The following is a 22,664-nucleotide window of genomic DNA, read 5'->3' as shown; positions in this document are numbered from 1 at the left end:
TTTCATAGGTATAGTATTTAGCGGCGGTTATAAACCCCCGCTAACTAGTCTGTGTAGTTTGTTATATTTTGTTTTGCGGGGGTTTCAAACCATAGAATCCAGTATTCTTTAACAGGTTTGCATTTTGCGGGGGTTTCCAACCCCCGCTATGTTTACGTCCCAGAATTCAAATAATTCAAATATACTTTTTAATTTAATTTTTTAAGCATCCCTTCTAATGTTTTATTGTTTAATAATTTATAGATGTCTTAAAATGTGTAATTTATTTTGTAGAAGTATTCAAGTATATTTTTTTGGAGAAAAAAGTACTCAAATTTTTATTTAAAATAGAGTTTGTGCGTAAAAATTCATGTTTGATCAATCTTTTGTTAAAAAAATTTAAATTTTTGTTAGAGAGATGCATATAATATTATAAACATAAATAAAAAAACTAATTAAAAAGTATGAAGTTTACACATTTGACATAAAATATATTTTATAATATATTTTTAAAATTTATTTAATAAACATGTTAATGGTCCACCTTTTGACTATTTTTGAGATATCCATACTAGACAGACCCTCAATATGATATGTCGTTTTTTTAGTAATTTCTTTTGCATATTCGATTTATATTTGTAGCGGTCCGTCCCAATTTTTTGGGCTAACTCCGCCACTGGTAGCGGCCCGCCCCAATTTTTCGGGTTAGCTCCGCCACGGAGAAGAACTAAGGATTTTTTGAAAAGAATATATGAACAGAAAGTGGTACAGTTACTACGTTGTTTGTTGCCCTTAAATCTTGTTGTTACTGTTTACTAGAAGTGCTAGTGAACCTCTGAAAAGGTTGTACAACAATTCTAATAACTTTGTAAAGCCCATTCAATTTTTTTTTGTCTAAATTATGGTTCTTTCACTTCTCTCTGGTCTCAACCAAATTCATTGGATCTCTCTGATCAAACTCACTGTCACATCTTCCTCGTCACACATTAATTATATTTATTCATATGTACACTGTGTTATGATTAATTAATTTTTAGTCAAAAAATTAATTAATTAATTTGGACAAAATCACATTATTTTACGAGAGAGGGTACGGTTGTAATTAACAGAGTTGGTTATAAGCAAAAATCGTGGGAATCGTCTCATTTTTTTTTCTTTCTTTTACACGAGTCATGTCGTTAACCACTTATGCATAATTACTTGCTTTACACGGGAGTTAAATGTGTGGATGAATTTTTCTCAAAAAAAAAAATGTGTGGATGAATTTGATTTCTCATCCCAATTATTAATTAATGCACAAGTCTATAAGTTATTTGAAAAAAATTGATGGTAAATATTTGCAAGGGTTTGTTTGGATGAGAAAAGAAAGTGGAAGAAAAGAAAGTGGGAGGAAAGAATTTAAAGGAATGAAAGTGCGTAGAAAGTGGATGAAAAGTGAGATGATTGTTTGTGTTTAGTTTAAGTGAAAGTGAATAAAAAGTGAAAGAAAAGAAGGATATATTATTTAGTAAATGACATAACTATCCTTAAACAAAATTAAAATATTAATGTAATTTTTTTTAAGGAATATATTAATGTAGATGAATACTAATATATGTATATTATTTTAAGGAATATAATAATGTAGATGAATATCAATATATTTATATATTAATAATACTTTTGAATTTAAAATTTTATAATACTTTGAATTTAAAATAAGTATATATTATTGTTCTGGACTGGGCCAAGAGCTGGCCCAATCACTTTCTGCTCGACATTTGGGGCACAACCCAATAAGGGGAGACTTCCCCGACACGTCAGCTAATGACGTGTCCTGCTCGACAGAACGGAGGAGCAGCACGTTAAACACGTGCTCATCTATCCACGCATGTTGATCCATTCCACCATAGCTTAACAGCTAAGCAGCACGTTTAGCACGTGCTCATCCATTCAGCCACAACTGTCACGGAGCTTATCCCTTACCCATGAATAGCGGAACGGCTCCAACCAAGATAGAGGCAAATAACGGCCTCCCCTACGATACAGGGACTATCTTGGCAGTTGAGTCTATTGGGTCGGTTATCCCGGCCCAATAGGCCAACCTTTGGCCCAGCGCTGGGGGCAACTATATAAGCTCTCCTAGACAGGAGAGCCAGGTATTCTAAACCATTCTACACTTTCTTTCTCTCTCTTCTCTTTGTATCTCTTGTTCTCTTGCTGACTTAGGCATCGGAGCACCTGCAGGTACAAACCCCCCCCTTTGGTGGACGAATTGCTCAACGGACCGGCCATCAACCTCTTCTGATCATCAGGTTAGATCAGTGGCGCCGTCTGTGGGAATCTGAGTTCTTCCCCATCTTTACTCTTTCTCAAAGAAACAAAGATCAAAACCGATTCCGTTTTTCAACAAACAATTTTCATCATGGCTAGTTCATCACAGCAACTCAACACCAATACGGGCGATGACAACGTTCTCAACGTTCCACCCTCTCCGCCGCCGCAGCATAACACTGTTTTATCACCGGTGCGTGACGATACCACCACAACACGTGGTCCAGAAAGCGACCCCCGCGACGGCCGGGAAACCTCCGTCTCGTCCGATGAAGAGGACGTTGAGGTCTTGACCAAGCGTCAAACGGGCAAGCGCCCGTAGCTTAAACAGGAGACTCCGGCAAACAACGCCGGGCAGGCCGTAACTTTGGCTAATTCTGAGATCGCAGCCTTAATCGCTGCCTTGAAACAAACAACTGAGTCTATGCAGGCTCAAGGTCGTCGACTCGACGAGCAGAGTGAAAGAATCGCCGCGCTGGAAAGGAGCCGACGCCGCAGAAAGACCAACTCTCCCCCGCGGAGACACCAGGCTACTCCTTCCCCTCCCCGTCCGGCGGCTGTCAAACATCGACGCCCCGACCTAGAGAGGGTCGAAGTTACTCCTCGGAAGAGAGAGCGTACTCCCCCCCCCCCATCGCAAGGGTAGGCTCTCCCCGGGCAAGAAAGGGAAATAAGAAGCTCCGCGCCGCCATTCACCTCAAGGGTTGGCGCTGATGGCCAAGCAGGGCGCGTCGGGCAACTACCATCCCCGCAACTACAAGTCTCGTAGTCCAACGCCCATGCCCGACGATTATTCTCCCCGGTCTTCCGAGGACTATTCTCCCAACGGGAGTGACGAGGGCGATCCCCGATGCCCCCTTTCCAAAGGCGTTTTGAAGGCGCATATTCCAAAGGGCTTCGAGAGACCTCCTACGCTCCCCGCGTACGATGGTTTGACCGACCCCGACGATCACATAGCTAATGTCAACGCTAACCTGGATTTCAGGAATATTAGCGGTGCCATTAGGTGCAGACTTTTCCCGACCACACTGAGAAAGGGAGCGATGGCATGGTACCAAAGCCTGCCCCCTCAATCTATCCACTCGTGGAGGGACCTTACAGACCAGTTCTGTAGACACTTCACTGCTTCCCGCAAGCACCCAAAAATTGTGCATGCCTTGGAGGCCATATACCAAGCCGAGGAAGAAACTCTCCGCAATTTCGTCGAGGTTCAATAAAGAGGCCGTGCAGGTCGAGACGACCGACGATATGAAGAAGTATTTGCTGCAGAGGGGCCTTCGCCCAGGCAGCGATTTTGCCAAAGTTGTTGGCATTGAAAAGCCACCCACCTAGGACGACCTCCTCGAAAAAGCTCAAAAGTACATTCAATACGAGGAGGTCCAGGCAGCCGATGTCGCCCGCCTTGCCCGACCTGGCAGCAGCCACCCTGCCCGTGAATGCACTCATAGGAGCGATGATAGGGGCGGCGACAGGGGAAGCGACAGAGGCGGCGATAGAGGCGGCGAAAGGGGCGGCGAAAGGGGGAGAGACCGGAGGAGGAATGACCGACGAGAACCTCGAGGCCCTCCGAGCACATTCAGCGCTTATACCCCGCTCATCAAATCATGGGCAGAAGTATTTGCCGAAGTCCACACCTCTGAATTCAACAGAGCAGGGGTTAAGTGGCCGAAGCCAACCCCCTTGAAGCCTGGCCAAGACAAAAACAGGTATTGCAAATACCACAAGAGCTACGGTCACAGAACCGATGACTGCATCCAGCTGAAGGATGCTATTGAAATCATGATCAGGAACGGACAACTAAGAGAGTTCGTTAAGAAAAACAATGATCCTCGACCAGAGGCCGCGGAAGCTCGCGCGGTCGAGGAGGTAATTCCCCAGCCAGCCGGGCAGAGCAGTACCAAGCAGATCGCTATAAGCGTATCCCGGCCCGAAGATTTTGCTATCCCCAGCTGTTTCGGGGACATCTATACTGGTCCCATGCTTAGCACGTGGGACTATTTTACAGACTCATTCGTCATATCCGGTGGTCGTATGGACAAGCACACCATCGGGTCAATAAAAAGAAAGTTCGAGGAGCTCATCGACATATCCTCGAACAAAAACGCAACGCTGGACAAGGCGAAGGGGCGATCAATGCCTTTAGCCTTCTATCTCGAAGAGCTGCCCGGTGGGACAGCCAACTTTCAAATCCCCTTCCTGGTCCGGGCAGACATGGCCAACATGGACGTTCGTCGGGTCCTCATCGATCCGGGGAGCTCCTGCGACATTATGTACGCCAGTCTGTTCAGGACCTTACAGCTGGACGAGACACACCTCACCCCGTACTTGGGCTCAGATCTCACAGGATTCAACGGGGCAACTACTAAGCCTTGGGGCTATGTCGACCTCATCGTCACTTTTGGCTCCGAGGAAACTGCTAAGTCGATCAGGGTAAAATTCTTGGTCGTGGACTGCCCCTGCCTCTACCAGTGCATCATCGGCAGGACGGCCATAGCCGACCTGATCGTTGTCCCCTCCACCGCCCACCTGAAGATGAAGTATTACACTCATAAGGGGCAGGTTGCTACTTTACACGGGGACATTGAAGCCGCGAGGAGGTGCTTCGACGCAGCGTCCAAAGGCAACAATTTCATTGGCAAAGCTCCTGAACCGAAGAAGCCAAAGCCTTCCCCGGAAACGCCACCAAAGCCTTCCCCGGAAGCACCACCAAGTCTGCCCGCACCAAATGTGAACTCAGTTGATCTCGACAGCCGCACCTCCAAGAAAGAGCATAAGGAGGAGAAGGAGTCTGATGAGGCGAGCAAAGAGCATTTCCGCCCCATTCTTGATGGAGACTTCGAGATAGTCCAGTTCGGCGAGGACCCAGCTAAAGGAGTCAAAATTGGCACAGGGCTCCCCGACTTGGCAAGGAGGCAGCTGAAAGCCTGTCTGAGAGAAAATGCTGACCTGTTTGCATGGCACGCTGCTGATATGCCCGGGCTGGATCCAAACATCGCGTGTCATCAACTCACTGTCGACCCACTTGCTAGTGCCGTAGTGCAACGTAGGCGTAGGCAGTCTCCCGAAAAAGCGGAGGCTGCTGAAAAAGCTGTAAAAGATCTCTTAGAGGCAAATTTTATTTCTGAAGCCAGATACACTACCTGGTTGTCCAACGTTGTACTAGTTAAAAAATCTAATGGAAAATGGAGAATGTGTGTTGACTATACCGATCTCAATAGGGCTTGCCCTAAAGATTCCTATCATTTACCTTGCATTGATAAATTAGTTGATAATTCTTCTAGCTTTAAATTATTGTCTTTTATGGATGCATATTCAGGATACAATCAAATCCCAATGGTTGTGGCCGACAGGGAAAAAACAGCTTTCATGACTGAGTCAGACAACTATTACTACAACGTAATGCCCTTCGGTCTAAAAAACGCTGGTGCTACGTACCAGCGAATGATGAACAAGGTGTTCCGGGGAGAAATAGGCGATATGCTCTAAGTCTAAATGGACGACATGATCGTAAAATCCCATGAGGAAATCGATCATACCGCCCATCTACATAAGGTCTTCGAACAAGCCAGAAAACATAACATGCGATTCAACCCAGAAAAGTGCACCTTCGGGGTGCGGGCAGGAAAGTTCCTTGGATTCTATTTAACAGAACGAGGAATCGAAGCCAACCCCGACAAGTGTCACGCCTTTACCGAGCTCCCAACTCCGAGCAACAAAAAATCGATCCAAACCCTGAACGGAATGTTGACCTCATTATCTCGCTTCGTAGCAAAATCTGCTCAACACGCATTACCCCTCTTCAAATTACTTAGGAAGGAAGCTGTGTTCGAATGGACGGACGAATGCGAGCAGACCCTCCAGTCCTCTCACGCCCGGATGTCGAGGAAGTGTTATACATTTACCTCTTCGTCGCATCTGAGGCCGTCAGCGCAGCTCTTGTCCGTGAAACAACGGAAGGACAAAAACCAGTGTACTTCACGAGCAAGGCTCTCCAGGGGCCCGAACTCAGATATCAACAAATCGAGAAGGTGGCCCTTGCCTTGATCAACGCAGCAAGAAGACTACGTCACTACTTCCTAGCACATACAATCGTAGTCCGAACCGACCAACCAATCAAGTCATTGCTTGGTCGACCAGATATGGCGGGCAGGATGCTCAAATGGTCCCTCGAGCTTTCCGAATTCGACATACGTTACGAAAGCAGGAAAGCGCTAAAATCACAAGTCCTAGCAGACTTTGTGGCCGAAATGACGAATCCATCCTCCACGACAAGCGAGGCAGACAAATGGACAATATTCGTCGACGGAGCATCGAGCGCCACAGGAAGAGGAGCAGGAATTATCCTGGAAAACGAGAACGGGATCATCATCGAAGTATCCCTAGCTCTATCCTTCCCGACCTCAAACAACCAGGCAGAATACGAAGCCTTCCTAGCAGGACTACGGTTAGCCGAGGACATGGAGGCAAAAGAAATTAAAATCTATACAGATTCACAGCTTGTCGCGTCACAAGTGTTGGGAGAATATCAAGCCAAAAATGATAACCTCTCTGAATATTTAGCATTAGTGAAAGAAAAAATCACTAAGTTCGAGTCCGTGGAGGTGCAACACGTTCCACGCGAGCACAACAAACGGGCAGACATCCTGTCCAAACTGGCGAGCACAAAAAAGAAAGGCGGAAACAAATCCGTCATTCAGGAAATGTCATCGGCGACAAAAACTGTTGGATGACCCCCGTTTACAACTTCCTCGCGAACGGAACCCTTCCGGCTGACCAGAAGCAAGCAGCAATCGTTAGACGTCGAGCATGCGCCTACGTCATCCTCGACGGAAAATTATACAGGAGAGGATTCTCAATCCCGTTCCTAAAATGTGTCGACGAGGAAACAGTCGACTACATCCTTCGCGAGGTACACGAGGGGATCAACGCCCAACACCTGGGAGGGAGATCGCTAGCCAGGAAAGCTCTCCGAGCAGGATACTACTGGCCCACCATGCAGCAAGACGCCAAAGAACATGTCAAAAAATGCGACAAATGTCAACGACATGGGGATATGCACTTAGCTCCTCCCCATGAGCTCAAATCTATGTCGTCGCCATGGCCCTTCGCTTGGTGGGGCATGGATATACTTGGCCCCTTCACAAAGGGACTCCACCAAAACAAGTTTCTAATAGTCGTCGTGGACTACTTCACCAAGTTGGTAGAGGCTGAACCCTCTCCGACATAACGTCGTTCAGGATACTCTGTTTCTTCAAACGTGACGTACTCTGCTGATTTGGGATAACACAAGCCGTTGTTACGGACAACGGAACACAATTCACGGACAAAGGATTCCAAGACTTCCTCGCTGCCCTGGGGACCAAGCAACATTTCACTTATGTGGAACATCCCCAAACTAACGGGCAAGCCGAGGCCGCTAACAGAGTAATCCTGCGTGGCCTACGACGAAGATTGGACCAAAATAAAAAGAAATGGGTCGAGGAGCTCGAAAGCGTCCTTTGGGCCTATCGCACAACACCACACTCCACGACCGGGGAGACTCCATTTCGAATGGTATATGGAACAGAAGCAGTCATCCCCGTGGAGGTTGGCGAGCCATCTCGCCGAACCGAGCAGCCGCTCGAAGAAGAAATGAACGACGAAACTCTTCGTGAAGAGCTTGATCTCGTCGAAGAGATTCGTACGGGGGCTTCCCTTCGGGAAGCCACCCTGAAACAAAAAATAGCTGCCCGACATGACGTTAAAGTTATCAAAAGAGAGTTCGAAGTGGGTAGCCTCGTCCTAAAACGAAATGCTAAGGACTCCCAGGATGGTAAACTGGCGGCCAACTGGGAAGGACCATATCGCGTCATCGACAAAACAGAAAATGGCGCGTATTATCTCGAGGACCTTGGGGGAAAGAAACTTCCTCGACCTTGGAACGCACAAAAATTAAAACAATATTATAGCTAAGTTATTGCCAAACTAAAAAACACTACTAAAAGGCTGCTCGGATCCTCTAGCAACGAGCCCGACGCCTCGACAACGGAAAGCACGCAGGCACACGTGCTCGATCCAATAATTGAAAAAGAGATACTCTGGCTCAGGAAGGGCAGAGCGTCTCCCCGACGGGGATGGCCTTTGAGACAAGCCCCTCGTCTTTCGTGCCAAGGCTTAACGCCCAGCTCGCGATGGGAAGTTCAAGCCGCGGGGGCGGGCACACCAACGTGTCGGCATCCGTATTAGCCTCAGAAACAACTCTAGGCGCTTAGACAGTTCCCTAAACTTTCTAAGTTAAAACCGAGGACGACCTCCTCGACGAAACGCGCTCGAAACGAAAACTTGCAAATATAAAAAATGGTTTTGTCGGGCAGGCATACAACAATGTCGAGCAAACGTACAAAGCATCAAAACCAAAAAATTTGTTAAGTTAAAAACGAGCGCAAGCATAAATACATTACGAACAGGCATAACTTAGCAAAAACAAAAACAATAATTTAAACATACACACGAGGAGCACGAAATAAACGAGCTGGATTAATAAAACGGGCACTGTCATAAAATACCGGGCATAAAACCACTTGTTCAAAATATTACATAACCGGGCACGCAGGCCCCCAAAAATTGTCATAAAATAAAAGGACAAATAAATTACAAGTCAATGGCGCGCAGGCCCAAGTAAAAAAGTCGGGGAGGATCAGGTGCTTTCATCATGACCCTCTTGGTTCCCATCTGGATTTTTCTCCTCCTCGACTTCCTCCACTTCAACATCCTCCTCCCCGTCATCATCATCATTATCTTCCTCCTCATCCTCCTCCAGAGTCATCTGCTTATACTCCTCCAGAATGACTATCTGCCCATTCTCAACCCTTTTGAGCTTGTGAATGCCATCAGTGACAAACCATGCTCGGCATTCACAATCTTGAGTTGGGCGACCGCATTCTTCCACCCATGTACCATGCTCGCCAACATCAGGCCCCCGAGCCTCTTGATTTCCTTGACCAGGTCTGCTCGACTTACCAGCCTGGAAGTTTCAACGGCCTCATCAGCAGCAGGAGCAAGCTTGGACTGCAGGTCGGCTGTCACCTCCTCCAATTTCTTCTTCTCCTCGGCACCCTGGGTCTTCACCTCCTCGAGCTCTTTCTTAGTGACTTTCAGCTCATCACGGGTTACTCGAATATCTTCCAACAGATTCCCATAGTTCTCTTATTTGCCCCTAAGATCAATAAGCTCACCCTCCATCTTCACAATGCTCCCCTCCAGCTTGGCATTCCGGGCAGCCAACTTCTCCACCTCATGAGTTGGCCCCCCCCTCATTCAGGACCAAGGCCGTCTCCGCCAGCCGGATGACAGCAGCAATATCTTCATTAAGTTAGTTCTGTCGGGCAGCTGAAGAAACGCTCAGGACATAATTCTTCTCTGATGCAGGCACCTGGAGGGGGTTCTTATCAAAAAAGTTTCGGTTGCTCAAGCATGCGGGGAGGACAAAACCACCGTCCCCCTCCGACAAATCGACGATAGGCGTCATCTGCTCCTCCCGCTGCCTCTTTGCACGACCTGACGGGGTCCCCGCTGAGCTCAACACCGGCGAAGACTGGCTAATACTCCATGAAGTAGCTTGCTCGGCAACTAGAACGTTAGTCTTGGATCTCCTCGCCTTTTTCTTCGATTTCTCTCCCTTTTGCTTAGCAGCTATCCTCATTAGCTCGGAAGCAAGATCGGCCATTCTACCTGCAAAGTCAGAAATATGGTCAGAAACGCGGGGAGAAACTCAAAACATCAAAACTGCTGAATATAACAAGTAAAAAACTAGCAGAAACTAAAATAAGTACCCAACAAAGTGTTCTCGGCTGGAACAGTCTTGCACGACAATAATAGTTTGGTATTAACAAAACGAGGCTCAATCCTCGGTTTACCATACTTATCTAATGCGACCTCTCCTAAACTAGTCATAACCTTACAGGGCTTAAAGCCATCCACGTAGGCCTTAAGCTTCTCATACTACTAGAAAACTCGCTTTTAGAGACCGATTTAGCGACCGAAAAAAGTTGGTCTCTATAGAGACCGATTCAGAGACCGAAATTTCGAAATTCAAAGCTAAAAATAAACCGGTCGCTAAATCGGTCGCTACGTAATTATAGAGACCGAATTAGATACCGATAATTAGCGACTATTATTTCGGTCACTATTAGAGACCGAATTAGAGACCAAAATTTTGAGCTCAAAGTCAAAAATTTAATCGGTCGCCAATTCGGTCGCTAAGAGACTATAGAGACCGATTTGGAGACTGATTATTAGGTGCGACAGCAGATCCGACGCAAATGTGTTATTTTCTTTACAAATCACAAAAAATAAAATTAATCAAATATATAAGAACATAAGAATATTCTTTTCCTTTTATTAATATTCCTTTCATTTCATATTTATCAATTAATCTTGCTGATCATGCAAAGACCAATCGCATAAGATTCAAAGTGGTAGACATGGATGATGAAGTTGATTCGGAATTTGCACAAAACCCATTTATCCCACTTGCAATACGCTATCTATCCACAATTATGTACCTGAACTGGTTGTATAGTTTTTTCCTTCAAAGTACTTCTTGTGCATCAAATCAAATGCTTGGATGTATATGTTCAACTTTATTTTTCTATTGATTATGTAATTTTGTTAGATTTGTTGGTTCCAACAATAAGGATTGGTGCATCACGTTTTTTCCCAGAACCATGAATAATAATTCTCTAGGTGCATTGATGACCACATATTTCAATAAGAATGATGCAATGTTTATCAAAGTAGAAGTTTATTTTCTCCATTATTATTAATTTTAATCTGTCAGTACTATTTACTATTGCAATACCTATTTGGCAGTAGTTTTTTTTTTTCAAAGCTCAAAATATTAGTGGCTGACTATAGCGAACGAACAAATGTTGCTATTTCCATCTAAAAAGGTTGAATCAAAGATAACTCGAACGTATCGATAACTCATTTATATTTCCTGCATCACGTAAAAAAGAATGAAGCCAAAGTAAAAGTAGACAAAAAATAAGCCAAAACATGGAAGCTTCTTTACACGATAAATTACACCTAATTCAAAAAACTGAAAAATATGTAAAGCAATGTTGAGGCTTTTCATAATGCTGAGTTTTCTAGTAGTGTCAAATCCTGCCATTTCTGTCGGGGTCAGGTCCTCGCCAGCCGTTAAATATTCGTCGGTCCGCAAAACAAAATGCTCCGACGACCACGACAACGGGAATCGAAGAGCCCACTCGGTTACCGGTTCTCCTTCCGCGTCCAACTGGGGAGACCCATCTTCCAGAAGTACCAGCCTGTCCATATAGAGAGAGTTTAAGGCAAATTCCGTCACCGGCTTCACCATGTAGTATCTCTCTTTGAAACCCCGAGCAGACTCCACGAACTTCCTGAATATCTTGCTCGACTGATGCTTCAGGGAAATCCAAGCCTGCTGGTCCCCGACTTTCTGTCGTTGGATTTTGAAGATATAAAAAAATAAAGAAACAGTGGCTTCCACCTCCAGATACCGACAAAGGATCTGGTACACCCGGATGAACGCCAACGAGTTTGGATGTAGTTGGGAAGGAGCCACCTTTAACCGGCCAAATATCTCAGCTTCAAGGTTGTTGAAGGGCAGCCGATATCCCATCTCTTTGAACGTCATCGCGTACATAGTAAATCCACCTTCAGTGTACGGCGAACAAATCCGCTCCCCTTCAGCACGCATGTGAACCTCCCAGTTAACCGGGCCATCCCCTTCGACAATAGTAAAAAGCCGGGGATCCTGGGCAGTAATTGTTGAAGCAATGCCTCGTGGCTCGGGCGCAACCCAAGCCAACTCTGGGTCCGTAATAGTGTCGACCAGCTTATGTTTGGACGTCGCTTTACTCCCCGTTACCTCCTCTGTGTCCGACATTCCGAAAACCTGAAAGCAGCGAAAATAAAGTGAATTCGACAAATCATCAAATCCACCCTTTCACCGCAATTCAAGTGAAAGGGCGTAAAAAAGGGCGAGGACGCTGTCCCCGACCAAAAGCCCTTATCAAAATGGCAAACAAAGACAAAAGAGAGGAAACGGGGAGAACTATTTAACAAAGCCTAAAAAACGGGGAGAAGGCCCTCGACATAAACCCTCTACTCATTCCAGGGGCAAACGGGGAGAAGCTCCCCGACATAGAGTTTCTACAAACTCATTTTCCAGCTAAAAACGGGGAGAAGCTCCCCGACATTCATACAATTCACAAAGACACTTAAAATATTCGCGAAGGCGAAAACGGGGAGAAGCTCCCCGACTTAAGGTTCAACTAACCTAGCTTTTCGCTACAATAAACGGGGAGAGGAAACAACATTCTCCTCCCCGACACAAAACGCATAGATTTCCAGAAATCTATGAATGTTCTTCGCAGAACCCAGAAGATTCATCATCTTCATCGTATGTTCGTCACCATTTCCCAGAAATTCATCAAAGTTCATCAAATTCTTCGTTTTTCCATAAAACGGGAAAAATATGGGTAAAACCCAGAATAGCAAATATACCACCAACAAACGCCAAATCTCACTAATAACAGAGATCTAAACTATTTACTCTCAAGCAAAAAGAGGGGTCACGAAAAACTCAAAACCCAAATTGAAAACCCAAGCATATTTAAACAACAAAGGGAATCACTAAAACAAACTCAAAAAGGAAAGCATGCACAAGCATAACTCAAACGAAATCAAGACAAAAAGAAAAGATGTTTACCTGTCTTAAGAGAAAAATGAAGAGCTTTTGAGCGAAGGTCTGGAAGCTTGAAGTTTGAACTTGGGGCCTAAAACCTTTGAAAGCAGCAGTAGCAACGCAATAGAGAGGAAGAAAAATGGAAACTTTGAAAGTGAAGCCTTCCTCCTCTATTTATAGACTGTCCAAGTCTCTTCACCTACATCGCGAAGTGGTACACCCCATCGTATCACAACCGTTGATCAAAATCCAACGGAGGTGATTAAAAACCATCAAATGGCTAAGATTCAATCTAATTAGAAATCAAAAGACGCGATGAATCCAACAGTCATAAAACTCCTCGTTAAACGAAGCATCCGTTACACACTTTCCTAGGTCATGATTACAGCCTTTAATAGTTGTAACGCGTGGCAACAGCAGACGAAACATTTGTCCTTTCATGTCCCATCGAACAGACGACGCGACCCTCGAGGGACTCATCGTTATCCCCAACGTAAATGTCTCCTCGACGTTGGGAGCAAGCGCGAATTACGGGCAAGCGAAACAAACATCGTAAATAAACGTGCCCGCAAAAACAGGCAACATCAACTAGATGCAACATACGCAATACTTCCTCGACAATTGGTCGAGGAACTAAAAAGCCAATGACTTTCAAAGGCAAAATCCCTTCCCCGTAATTTCCTCCACGAACATCGTGGCACGCGTTACGAGCAAAAGGAAACTTCCTCCTTGGAAAATTCCCCTCGTCGTGCCACGGAAGAATTTACGAGCAACATATGAACTCTCCTCGCGCAAATGAGCAACAATCATAAATCAATAAGTTATGAACTCCTCCTAGGAGTGACGGGGAAACCATTTCCTCGACATGCGGGCCTGGACCTTAAGTCATTACTCCTATGACTAGGAGCAACGACTTGGGGGGCTCCTGCTCTAGACTGGGTCAAGAGCTGGCCCAATCACTTTTTGCCCGACATTTGGGGCACAACCCAATAAGGGGAGACTTCCCCGACACGTCAGCCAATGACGTGTCCTGCTCGACATAACGGAGGAGCAGCACGTTAAACACGTGCTCATCTATCCACGCATGTTGATCCATTCCACCATAGCTTAACAGCTAAGCAGCACGTTTAGCACGTGCTCATCCATTCAGCCACAACTGTCACGGAGCTTATCCCTTACCCATGAATAGCGGAACGGCTCCAACCAAGATAGAGGCAAATAACGGCCTCCCCTACGATACAGGGACTATCTTGGCAGTTGAGTCTATTGGGCCGGTTATCCCGGCCCAATAGGCCAACCTTTGGCCCAGCGCTGGGGGCAACTATATAAGCTCTCCTAGACAGGAGAGCCAGGTATTTTAAACCATTCTACACTTTCTTTCTCTCTCTTCTCTTTGTATCTCTTGTTCTCTTGCTGACTTAGGCATCGGAGCACCTGCAGGTACAAACCCCCCCTTTGGTAGACGAATTGCTCAACGGACCGACCATCAACCTCTTCTGATCATCAGGTTAGATCAATTATATTATTTATTGTTTAAATATTGATTTATACTAGTAAAAGAGAAGCGGACATAATAAAATAAAATAAATTAAAATGTGGAAAACTGAGTTATGTTTGGTTGAAGCCCTGGTTTAGCAGCTACGGAACAACAAAAAAATGCCTTGATTTTCATTACTCCGAGATTTTGATTACTAGAAAAACCTAATGTAAAGTAACGTCATATAAAAAGCTAGCATTTAAAAGCAAGGACAATTTTGTCTTTTTACTAAATTAGATCTCCAATTTTTGCTTTCTTCCCAAATTTGGACGGAAAGGCTTCAAGCAGCGGGACCCATAAAAACTTGGCTTTCTTTCCTCTCTAGCAAATGATCCAAACGGTGGAAGGATCTTGGATTATGTTCTTTCTCTCCTTCCACAATCAATCCTCTCACAATCCCTTGAACCAAACACAGTGTTAGTGAGGATGACGGTTCGATTCCATGTAACTTTGATTAGGAGGAGTGGAACCATTTGATATCATTCGACCCCAAATTAGATTAGGCAGTCCAGTAAACCAAATATTGGTGGTGAAAACAAAACAAAAAAACTGACCTTAAATATCAACGATGAATAAATTTTTATTATTTTTTTTTTACATTCACCAACAGTTTAATATGGTTTAGGGTCAGTTCTGATATTAAGTGGTTCTAGCTCCCTCTCGATCGCAGTTGCGAGGGATCGAACCGTGATCATCACTACCAAGTTTAACGTCAATCACTACTGAATCAACTAACGATGATTGATAACGATAAATTAATTTAATTTGATAGAGAATTGATTTTTTTATTAAGTATTTAAAAAGAATTTAGTTAGGAGAGAGATTTGATTTTCATTCTTTATTATGGGATTAAAGAATGTTACAGATGACATTATGCAAGGAGATTTACACATTCATGATTCGGTTGTGGAAGATACACACAAGATGTCGTAATCGAGGAAATAGAGAATGAAAATATTAGATATCATAAGCCAGTTGATGAAGGTAGTGAGAATGTTAACTCAGGTGTAGTCTCGGTAGCTCCACATAAAAATAAGGTAGACGATTTTGATAATGATGGGCGACCGAACACGTAGTTTAGGGATGTGTCCTCTTGTGCTGTACACGAAACAACGCAAAAGGTTACGATAGTGTCAGACAATTATTTTAAGGTTAAATAGCACTTTTGGCCCCTTAAGTTTCAGAAAGTTGCGATTTTGGTCCCCTATATTTCAAAATAGCACTTTTGGCCCCCTAAGTTTCAGGAAGTTGCAATTTTGACCCCCTATGTTTCAAAATAGCACTTTTGGCCCCCTAAATTTCAAAAAGTTGCGATTTTGGCCTCCTATATTTCAAAATAGCAATTTTGACCCCCCTATGTTTACCCCTTTTGCAAAATGGAAGTTCAAGACACTTTTCTAAATGGAAGTTCAAGACACTTTTCTAAATCAAAATGACATAACAAATCAAGTCATTACATATATGAAGTCATTACATAATTAAAAAGACATAACAAAAAGCACGAAGAGTTTTCAATTTCCATTGTTTCCTATTTTTGGATTTGGAATTAGGTTATTTTTTTTTACATATAGTGAAAAATCCTTTTGAATAAACATCACGAAGTATTTGGTTAATTCTTTAGGATTTGAGATTATATATGTGTGTTAGTGAAAGAATAAATTTAAAGCATGTGACTTCTTCCTTTTATTTTTTTATTCTTTTAGTTTTTTTTAATTATAAGATGACAAAAAAATGTTGACGTGGTAGCTGAGTCACTTAAGTGACTTGCCACATCAACTTTGACTCGATCAAAATTGACCTTTTGCAAAAGGGGCAAAGATAGGGGCCAAAAGTGCTATTTTGAAACATAGGTGGCCAAAATCGCAACTACTGAAACTTAGGGGGCCAAAATTGCTATTTTGAAACATAGGGGGCCAAATCGCAACTTTTTGAAACTTAGGGGGCTAGAAGTGCTATTTTAAAACATAAGGGGCCAAAATTGCAAGTTTCTGAAACTTAGGGTGCCAAAAATGCAATTTAGCCTTATTTTAATGTGGTGGTCCGAGCGGACCTTCAAGTGATTAAACAAGCTTGGGCTAATATGAATAAAGGAGGGAAGGTCTTTCACTCCTTTTATTACTAAAAGAAGAAGATCAAACAATTGGCTACGGGTGTTGGACAGTCATATAGCACTCGTTTTAGGGGTGTCACATCTCACATATCCCTCTAAAATGGGAGGGGTTTGGCAAACCAGAAGCTATAATTCTTTATGAATTCCCTTTGTATGGAAATGGAATTAAATTAAGATTAAAACTCTAATTATGACAATTGCAGGGGTTAGTGTTCGAAATTCGGACACTCCACTTATTCACTATTCACTTTAAAGGTGTAATTTATAGTCACCATACTACTTGACAAAAAAAAAATAGATAAATCCGTTAAAATAAAGCTCTCAGACAATTCCTTTTTTTGGTTCATACCAAAACTATATTTTTTGGGTTACCATGATATTAGTACGAAGTTTTCATCGCGACTAATCTTCGTCGTGGAACTTATGGGGCACACAAGGTGAGTTATCCTCTTTCAACCGAATTTTCTTGATACGCATGAACCATAAATCGAATCTCTAATCACATGTTTAACAAGACCAAAATATTTACCACTTGAACCGATTGATTGTTCCTCATACCAAGACTATATACTAGCTCTTTAACATCACATTCATAGCATGTTTTTCGCTCTTGGACAATTAATATACAACCACTTATTATAAATAAATGAGTAAATAAAATAAATAAATAAATGCAATGTGACACTGTGACCTGAATCACAAAAAAGTGGCCCGCAACATGAAGCATATATTAACTCCAGTTGAATATTAGTAGTACTCCTATGTCACATTTCTTTCAACATAATTTGTTGAATAAAATGGCTCTCACACCTCAACAATAAATGAAGGTCCACAGGCCCAGTATTTTTTGTATCTTTGCAATAAAATTTACACTACTTGATATAAAATATCAAAGAGTGATAGCGATGGTAATACACCTTTATAATTCTCTTGAAATTTCATAATAACACTTTTTTCAAGGTAATAAAAATCGGATCAGACCGACCAGTTCGACCGGCTGAGCCGTGAACCGGACATGTGTCCGGTCCGATTCAGACTTAAAACCGCACAAGCACAAAACCGGGGTATAAACTGGTGAACCGGGAAAAAAAACCAGAGAAACCGGACAAAATCGACGGTTCAGAAAATACTGTCGTCGGTTGAATATCAAGGAAGAGAAAGCTCAATGAAAAATATAAGGTACTGATTATTATAGATCACAAGATTCTATAATATATGTACAAATATGTACTGAACTGACTTGGGACCATATGAGTTATGCTCTCTTAGTAGAATAGTGTTGTGTGTTACATCATACCAAGTTAAAGCTTCAGAAACTAACTTACCTTGTCCCAAGAACAGAAAACAAAGTAAAAAGGAAACAAAACCCATACAAAATATGGAAAATAGATTGATACCCCTAGAAAATAGGGGCAGTGACAATGAAGTCCAGTCATGAACTTGACAATAACCAAATGACAAGCCACTAAGATAAAAAAAATAATAATAAAAAATAAAAATCAGTTTCCAAAATGATGCATGTAAAAAATTGAAAGAATGCAAATTACTTAAGATTAGAAGAAGGGAGAAATGAAATAGCCAAAATTTTCAATTTTCATGATTTTCCCTTCACAGTAGCTCCTTCCCGCTGATTACGAAAATGACTGAGAAGTTGTTGTGCCTGCATGCATCAATGTTGACAAGTTAGCATTTTATGATACATGTTTCAGATCATGTTCATTAAATGAGATAATGTTTCCATGTCCTATAATATATTTGGGAAAGTGGGTTGGTGAAGGACAAGAATGCACTGTTAAACGTAACATTCGAAAACAAGATTTCAGCTGTGGTTTCAAACAAAATAACTTCAATGGTAAAGGAAAGGCAAAACTGCACACTTAATTTAAGTTTCAAACAGGCCCTTCGTTTTTTTTCCGTATCAAATTAGACCTTTTGTAGCGTACATAGATGAGAAATAAAGCTTGGTTCAACATTGCTGACGTTTTTAAACATAAAGGACTAACTTGACACGACAACATATAAAGGACTTGTTTGAACTTTGAAAAATTATATTAAGTTAAAGGACTCATAGTGTGGTTTTCTTTCGGTTTGTTTCTTGTTTCCACTGATAAGGATAGGAAAGGCGAAGAAAGTTCAATACCTTTTCTTTTGCCCTTGGTGTACCAGATTGAGATAATGCAACCAGAGGAGGTACAGCTCCTTCTTGTAAAACAAGTGTACAAAACCTGGAACTATGAAGGCATAATTGTAAGAGAATGCAGGCGGCATTTTCCTTTCCTCTTTGAGAACCCGATTCGACAATTTCAACTAATGAAGGGATGCCGCCTTCTCTTGCAATTTCTAACCTGCCCTCTGCAATTGTCGACAGGTTCGACAGAAGAGCAACAGCTTTATCAACCATTCCATCAGCAGGATCTATTAACCGGACCAGAAATTTCACAGCTCCAGCTTGAACTATTCGAGCTTTATTATCGTGAAATATTGATAGGCTATATAAAGCAGTAGCTGCATCCTTCTTTCCTCTAAGTGCGCCTGAGGCAAGAAGTTCCACCAAAGCTTTAACTGCACCAGAACGGCCGATTTTTGCTTTACTGTTCTCCATTACAGAGAGGCTGAATAGAGCTGCCGCGGAATTCTCCTTGGCACCGTCATTTCCTGCCTTCAAAACATGGATAAGGGGTTCTGTAGCTCCTGCTTCCATAATCAAGGCCTTGTTGTCTTCATTAATTGACAAATTCAGAAGAGTTGTTACGGCATGCTCTTGTGTTACTTTCCCGTCTGAATATAGAAGCGAAAGTAAAGGCGTGACAGCCCCACACTTCCCTACAATGATACGGTTTTCCGTGTTATGCCTTGTAAGGAGCCGCAATTCTTCTGCGGCAGTAGTTTTCACTTCAATTGATTGGCTTTGGAGGTCTTCGATCAATTTATTGACATGAGACGAGGTGGTCAATTCATTAAATCCTGAGTTTGACACATTATGTGAATCAACTCTTGAATGACTATTAGTAGTATTACTGTTATTATTTTTTCGATTTTCCATCCCCCCTGCATCTACGGACGAACCCTTCATATTTTGATGTTTATCGGACATCCTTGATACATCTTTTGAAACTGCAAGTAGACAATCGCTACTAGAAATTGAACTTGAAAATGATTCACTTCTGCTGTGAATGGATTGTAGCTCCCACTTTTCTATTTCTACATTCTGGCATCCATTGCATTCTCCATTTGATCTGAAAGAGCTATCATCCTTTCGTTCTTCAAATGCATTTCCAGTTTGAAGACATGATCTTGAAATTGAATTGCCACTGGGTAATTCTTGAGACAATAAATGATCAGAGGGGACTGTTTTATGGGAAGAATTATTGTACTTGGTGTTACTTGCATGATTGGTGTTATTTTCCTCGCACCAAGTTGCTACCATAGCTTTAACAGTATAATTAGGAACGAGATTTGTATGAGTAAGTCGTTGACGAGTCTTTGGACAAACAGTCATCCCATTATCAAGCCACTTTTGGATAGATTGCCTCTCGTATGTTTGACCGGAAGCCACAATAACAGGATCCACCATGAGTTCCAATGATAAAGGACAGCGAAAGTACGGAGGGAAAGAGACGCCACTTTTGACTGCAAAGCACTCGGTTTTCATCACATAATCACGTAAGTTGCGAACAAGATTCACAATTTCATTGATTTCTTCCAAGTCCCCTATCATTTTATGTCCTTCTGCGTTCAATCTTTCCTTTTCCACAGCAATAGTTTCCTTCAAGAGCTCCTGAGTTGATGTCAATTTAAGTAACTCAATAATTTCCCTTAGATTCTCATTGCAAGGTTCAATATTATCTCTTTGGTTTCTCAGCGCCTTTTCTATATAGATCATTGCCGTTTCCTTCTTGAGACACTGAAGTTCTTGGATATAGTGCTGAAAAAGTTGCTAGAAATTATTCTCATACTTGTTTTGAATCAACAACACATACTACAAATTGACTACGATGACTATAATAATTTTTGCTCCTACTTTTATCAGGAAGCAAATTAACTAAAATAATCTTCTTAAATAAAGAAGCGATAAATAAGGTAACTTCCGAATTTGTGCATACCTGTAGATTAGCCAAAACCGATGCAGATGGAGGTGACTGTAAGGATTTAACTATCATGTGACAAATGTCAAGTGAAGTGCTCTGTAACTTGATCAACAATGTGCCACTTTGAAGAACCTGAAAATAGGAATCATATACTTAGTTTGGCTAAATAAATTTACAACAATACAAGTATTACTTACACTGTGAATCTTGCTCATCTTTGAACCCCATTTTTCTATGAAATCTCTTGCTTCATTAACTCCAATATCCAATTCTTCACATACTTTACATAAATTTTCATGTAAAGGAATTTTGTAGTCCATAATGTCATCAAGCACTGGCTTCAAACGCTTTAACACGCCGACCATATTATTACAGATTTTCTGGAAGGGCATAGGTTTCACCGTTTGGCAAGAAACCAGATGAATGAATCGAGAAATGCTGTTGATCAGACATTTCACAGAAGCTGTATCCGTTTGACCTGCTCAAGTGAAACCGCACAACAAACTAATGTTACAAAAATATCAAAAGAAAAGAAGCATTATACAATGTACTGGGGAATCAATTTAATAATGTATATGATATATCCAAGTTAGTGATATATTCATTTAAAACAATTCAATGTAACTCCAATCCATGGTAGAAATGTAGAATCATTATCGATAAACATTCTAAGGGTAGTACCACAAGTTTCTCTCCATGTAAAAACTAAAAACACATATCATCACTAATGATTCTAGTTATCTAGTATACAAGCACATTGGAATACCGCCTCTGAAGCATTGACACAAACATGGACAGCAAATACACACTATAACATACTCTCTCTGGTCTCATATATAAGCAAAGATTTGTTATTGGATGAACCTAAAAAATGAATTTTTACTTATATATGACACCAGAGGGAGTGCACACTAGTAATAGTTTGATAAAATAAAAGTGATTGAATGCAACCACATATGTCGCCTGTCAGTGTCGTGTCGGACACCAAGAGGCTGCCAATCTAATATGTCATTGCTACATATACTGCACTTAAAAAGGAGACATTACATCTACAAAGCTCAAACTATATAAATAAATATTCCAAAATCACCCTCTCTTCTTTCACCACAAAAACCAAAATGAAAAATGTATCTGTTCTTTAACCAATCCAACAAATCAATATCAAGAAGCTCAAAATCCAACTTAGCAAAAGTTACAAACTTGTCAAATAGATTTTAATTTCAACATACATTTCAAAAATTTATAGCCCAGAAACAGCCCAACAAAAAAGTTCAGATTTTTAGCACAAGTGATAGAAGAAAATGAATGGATCCACCAATAAATCAAAAACAAAAAACAGGGTAGCTAAGAAATCAACATAAAAACATAATTTTTTGAGCAAAAACATAAACTTTTAAATTATTGCATTTTGCATACCTATATGCATGGTTGTGAAAACTCAAATGAGACACAAATAAAACAGATCCTGATCAACTTCAAACCATAAAGAATGAAGTAAATGTTTCCAAAAGAAAGTGATTTATGAATTCAAATCTTTGTGACTGAAACTCTTCATCCACATTCCTTACTTGTTCCTCATTATTTTCCAACAAAGTTGTCTGAAAAAGCCTGAGAGAAAGGAGACGGTACAACAACTACAACAAGAAAGGGAACTTTCTTTTCTTTTCTTTTTTTTCTTTTTTTTTTTAAGAAATTACAAATAAAATAAAAAGGGTTTATAGGGTGGGTCCTTAGTGCTAGATATGGTTGCAAATTTGTTGTGTTTAGTATTGAATGTGGACCGGATTTGGGATGCCATTAATTAGATTAGGGTTCAACTTTGAAAAGTTTTTATGAAAAATTTAAGGACATAACACTATGCACAAAGTATTAGGGATATTAGTTAAATTCGTTATCAATCCGACCATAGTTGGTTGGGTTGAGTGT

The 22,664-nt window shown here is 41.8% G+C and overlaps 1 protein-coding gene across 1 annotated transcript; it reads right to left on the bottom strand.

Annotated features, from left to right (window-relative positions):
• Window positions 1-17,825: 17,825 nt before the first annotated feature.
• Window positions 17,826-22,414, bottom strand: LOC123902339 (U-box domain-containing protein 3-like). The gene is made up of 5 exons (XM_045952031.1): window positions 22,155-22,414; window positions 20,936-21,216; window positions 20,754-20,870; window positions 18,791-20,575; window positions 17,826-18,310 (listed from the first exon to the last, which is right to left on the bottom strand). Exons 1-5 carry the CDS (start codon window positions 22,162-22,164, stop codon window positions 18,245-18,247), a joined length of 2,259 nt encoding a protein of 752 aa, XP_045807987.1. The 5' UTR covers window positions 22,165-22,414; the 3' UTR covers window positions 17,826-18,244.
• Window positions 22,415-22,664: the final 250 nt, after the last annotated feature.

Source organism: Trifolium pratense, linkage group LG1 (assembly GCF_020283565.1).
Source record: "Trifolium pratense cultivar HEN17-A07 linkage group LG1, ARS_RC_1.1, whole genome shotgun sequence".
Taxonomy (NCBI): Eukaryota; Viridiplantae; Streptophyta; class Magnoliopsida; order Fabales; family Fabaceae; genus Trifolium; species Trifolium pratense.
This window is presented reverse-complemented; position numbering and strand designations above follow the sequence as displayed.

What these genes read in the sequence shown, in the direction of transcription:
- LOC123902339 (XM_045952031.1), bottom strand. An exon ending in CGGTTTTGGCTAATCTACAG is followed by an intron (nt 20,576 to 20,753) that starts GTATGCACAAAT and finishes CAACTTTTTCAG; the next exon opens with CACTATATCCAAGAACTTCA. An exon ending in CACCAAGGGCAAAAGAAAAG is followed by an intron (nt 18,311 to 18,790) that starts GTATTGAACTTT and finishes TGATGCATGCAG; the next exon opens with GCACAACAACTTCTCAGTCA.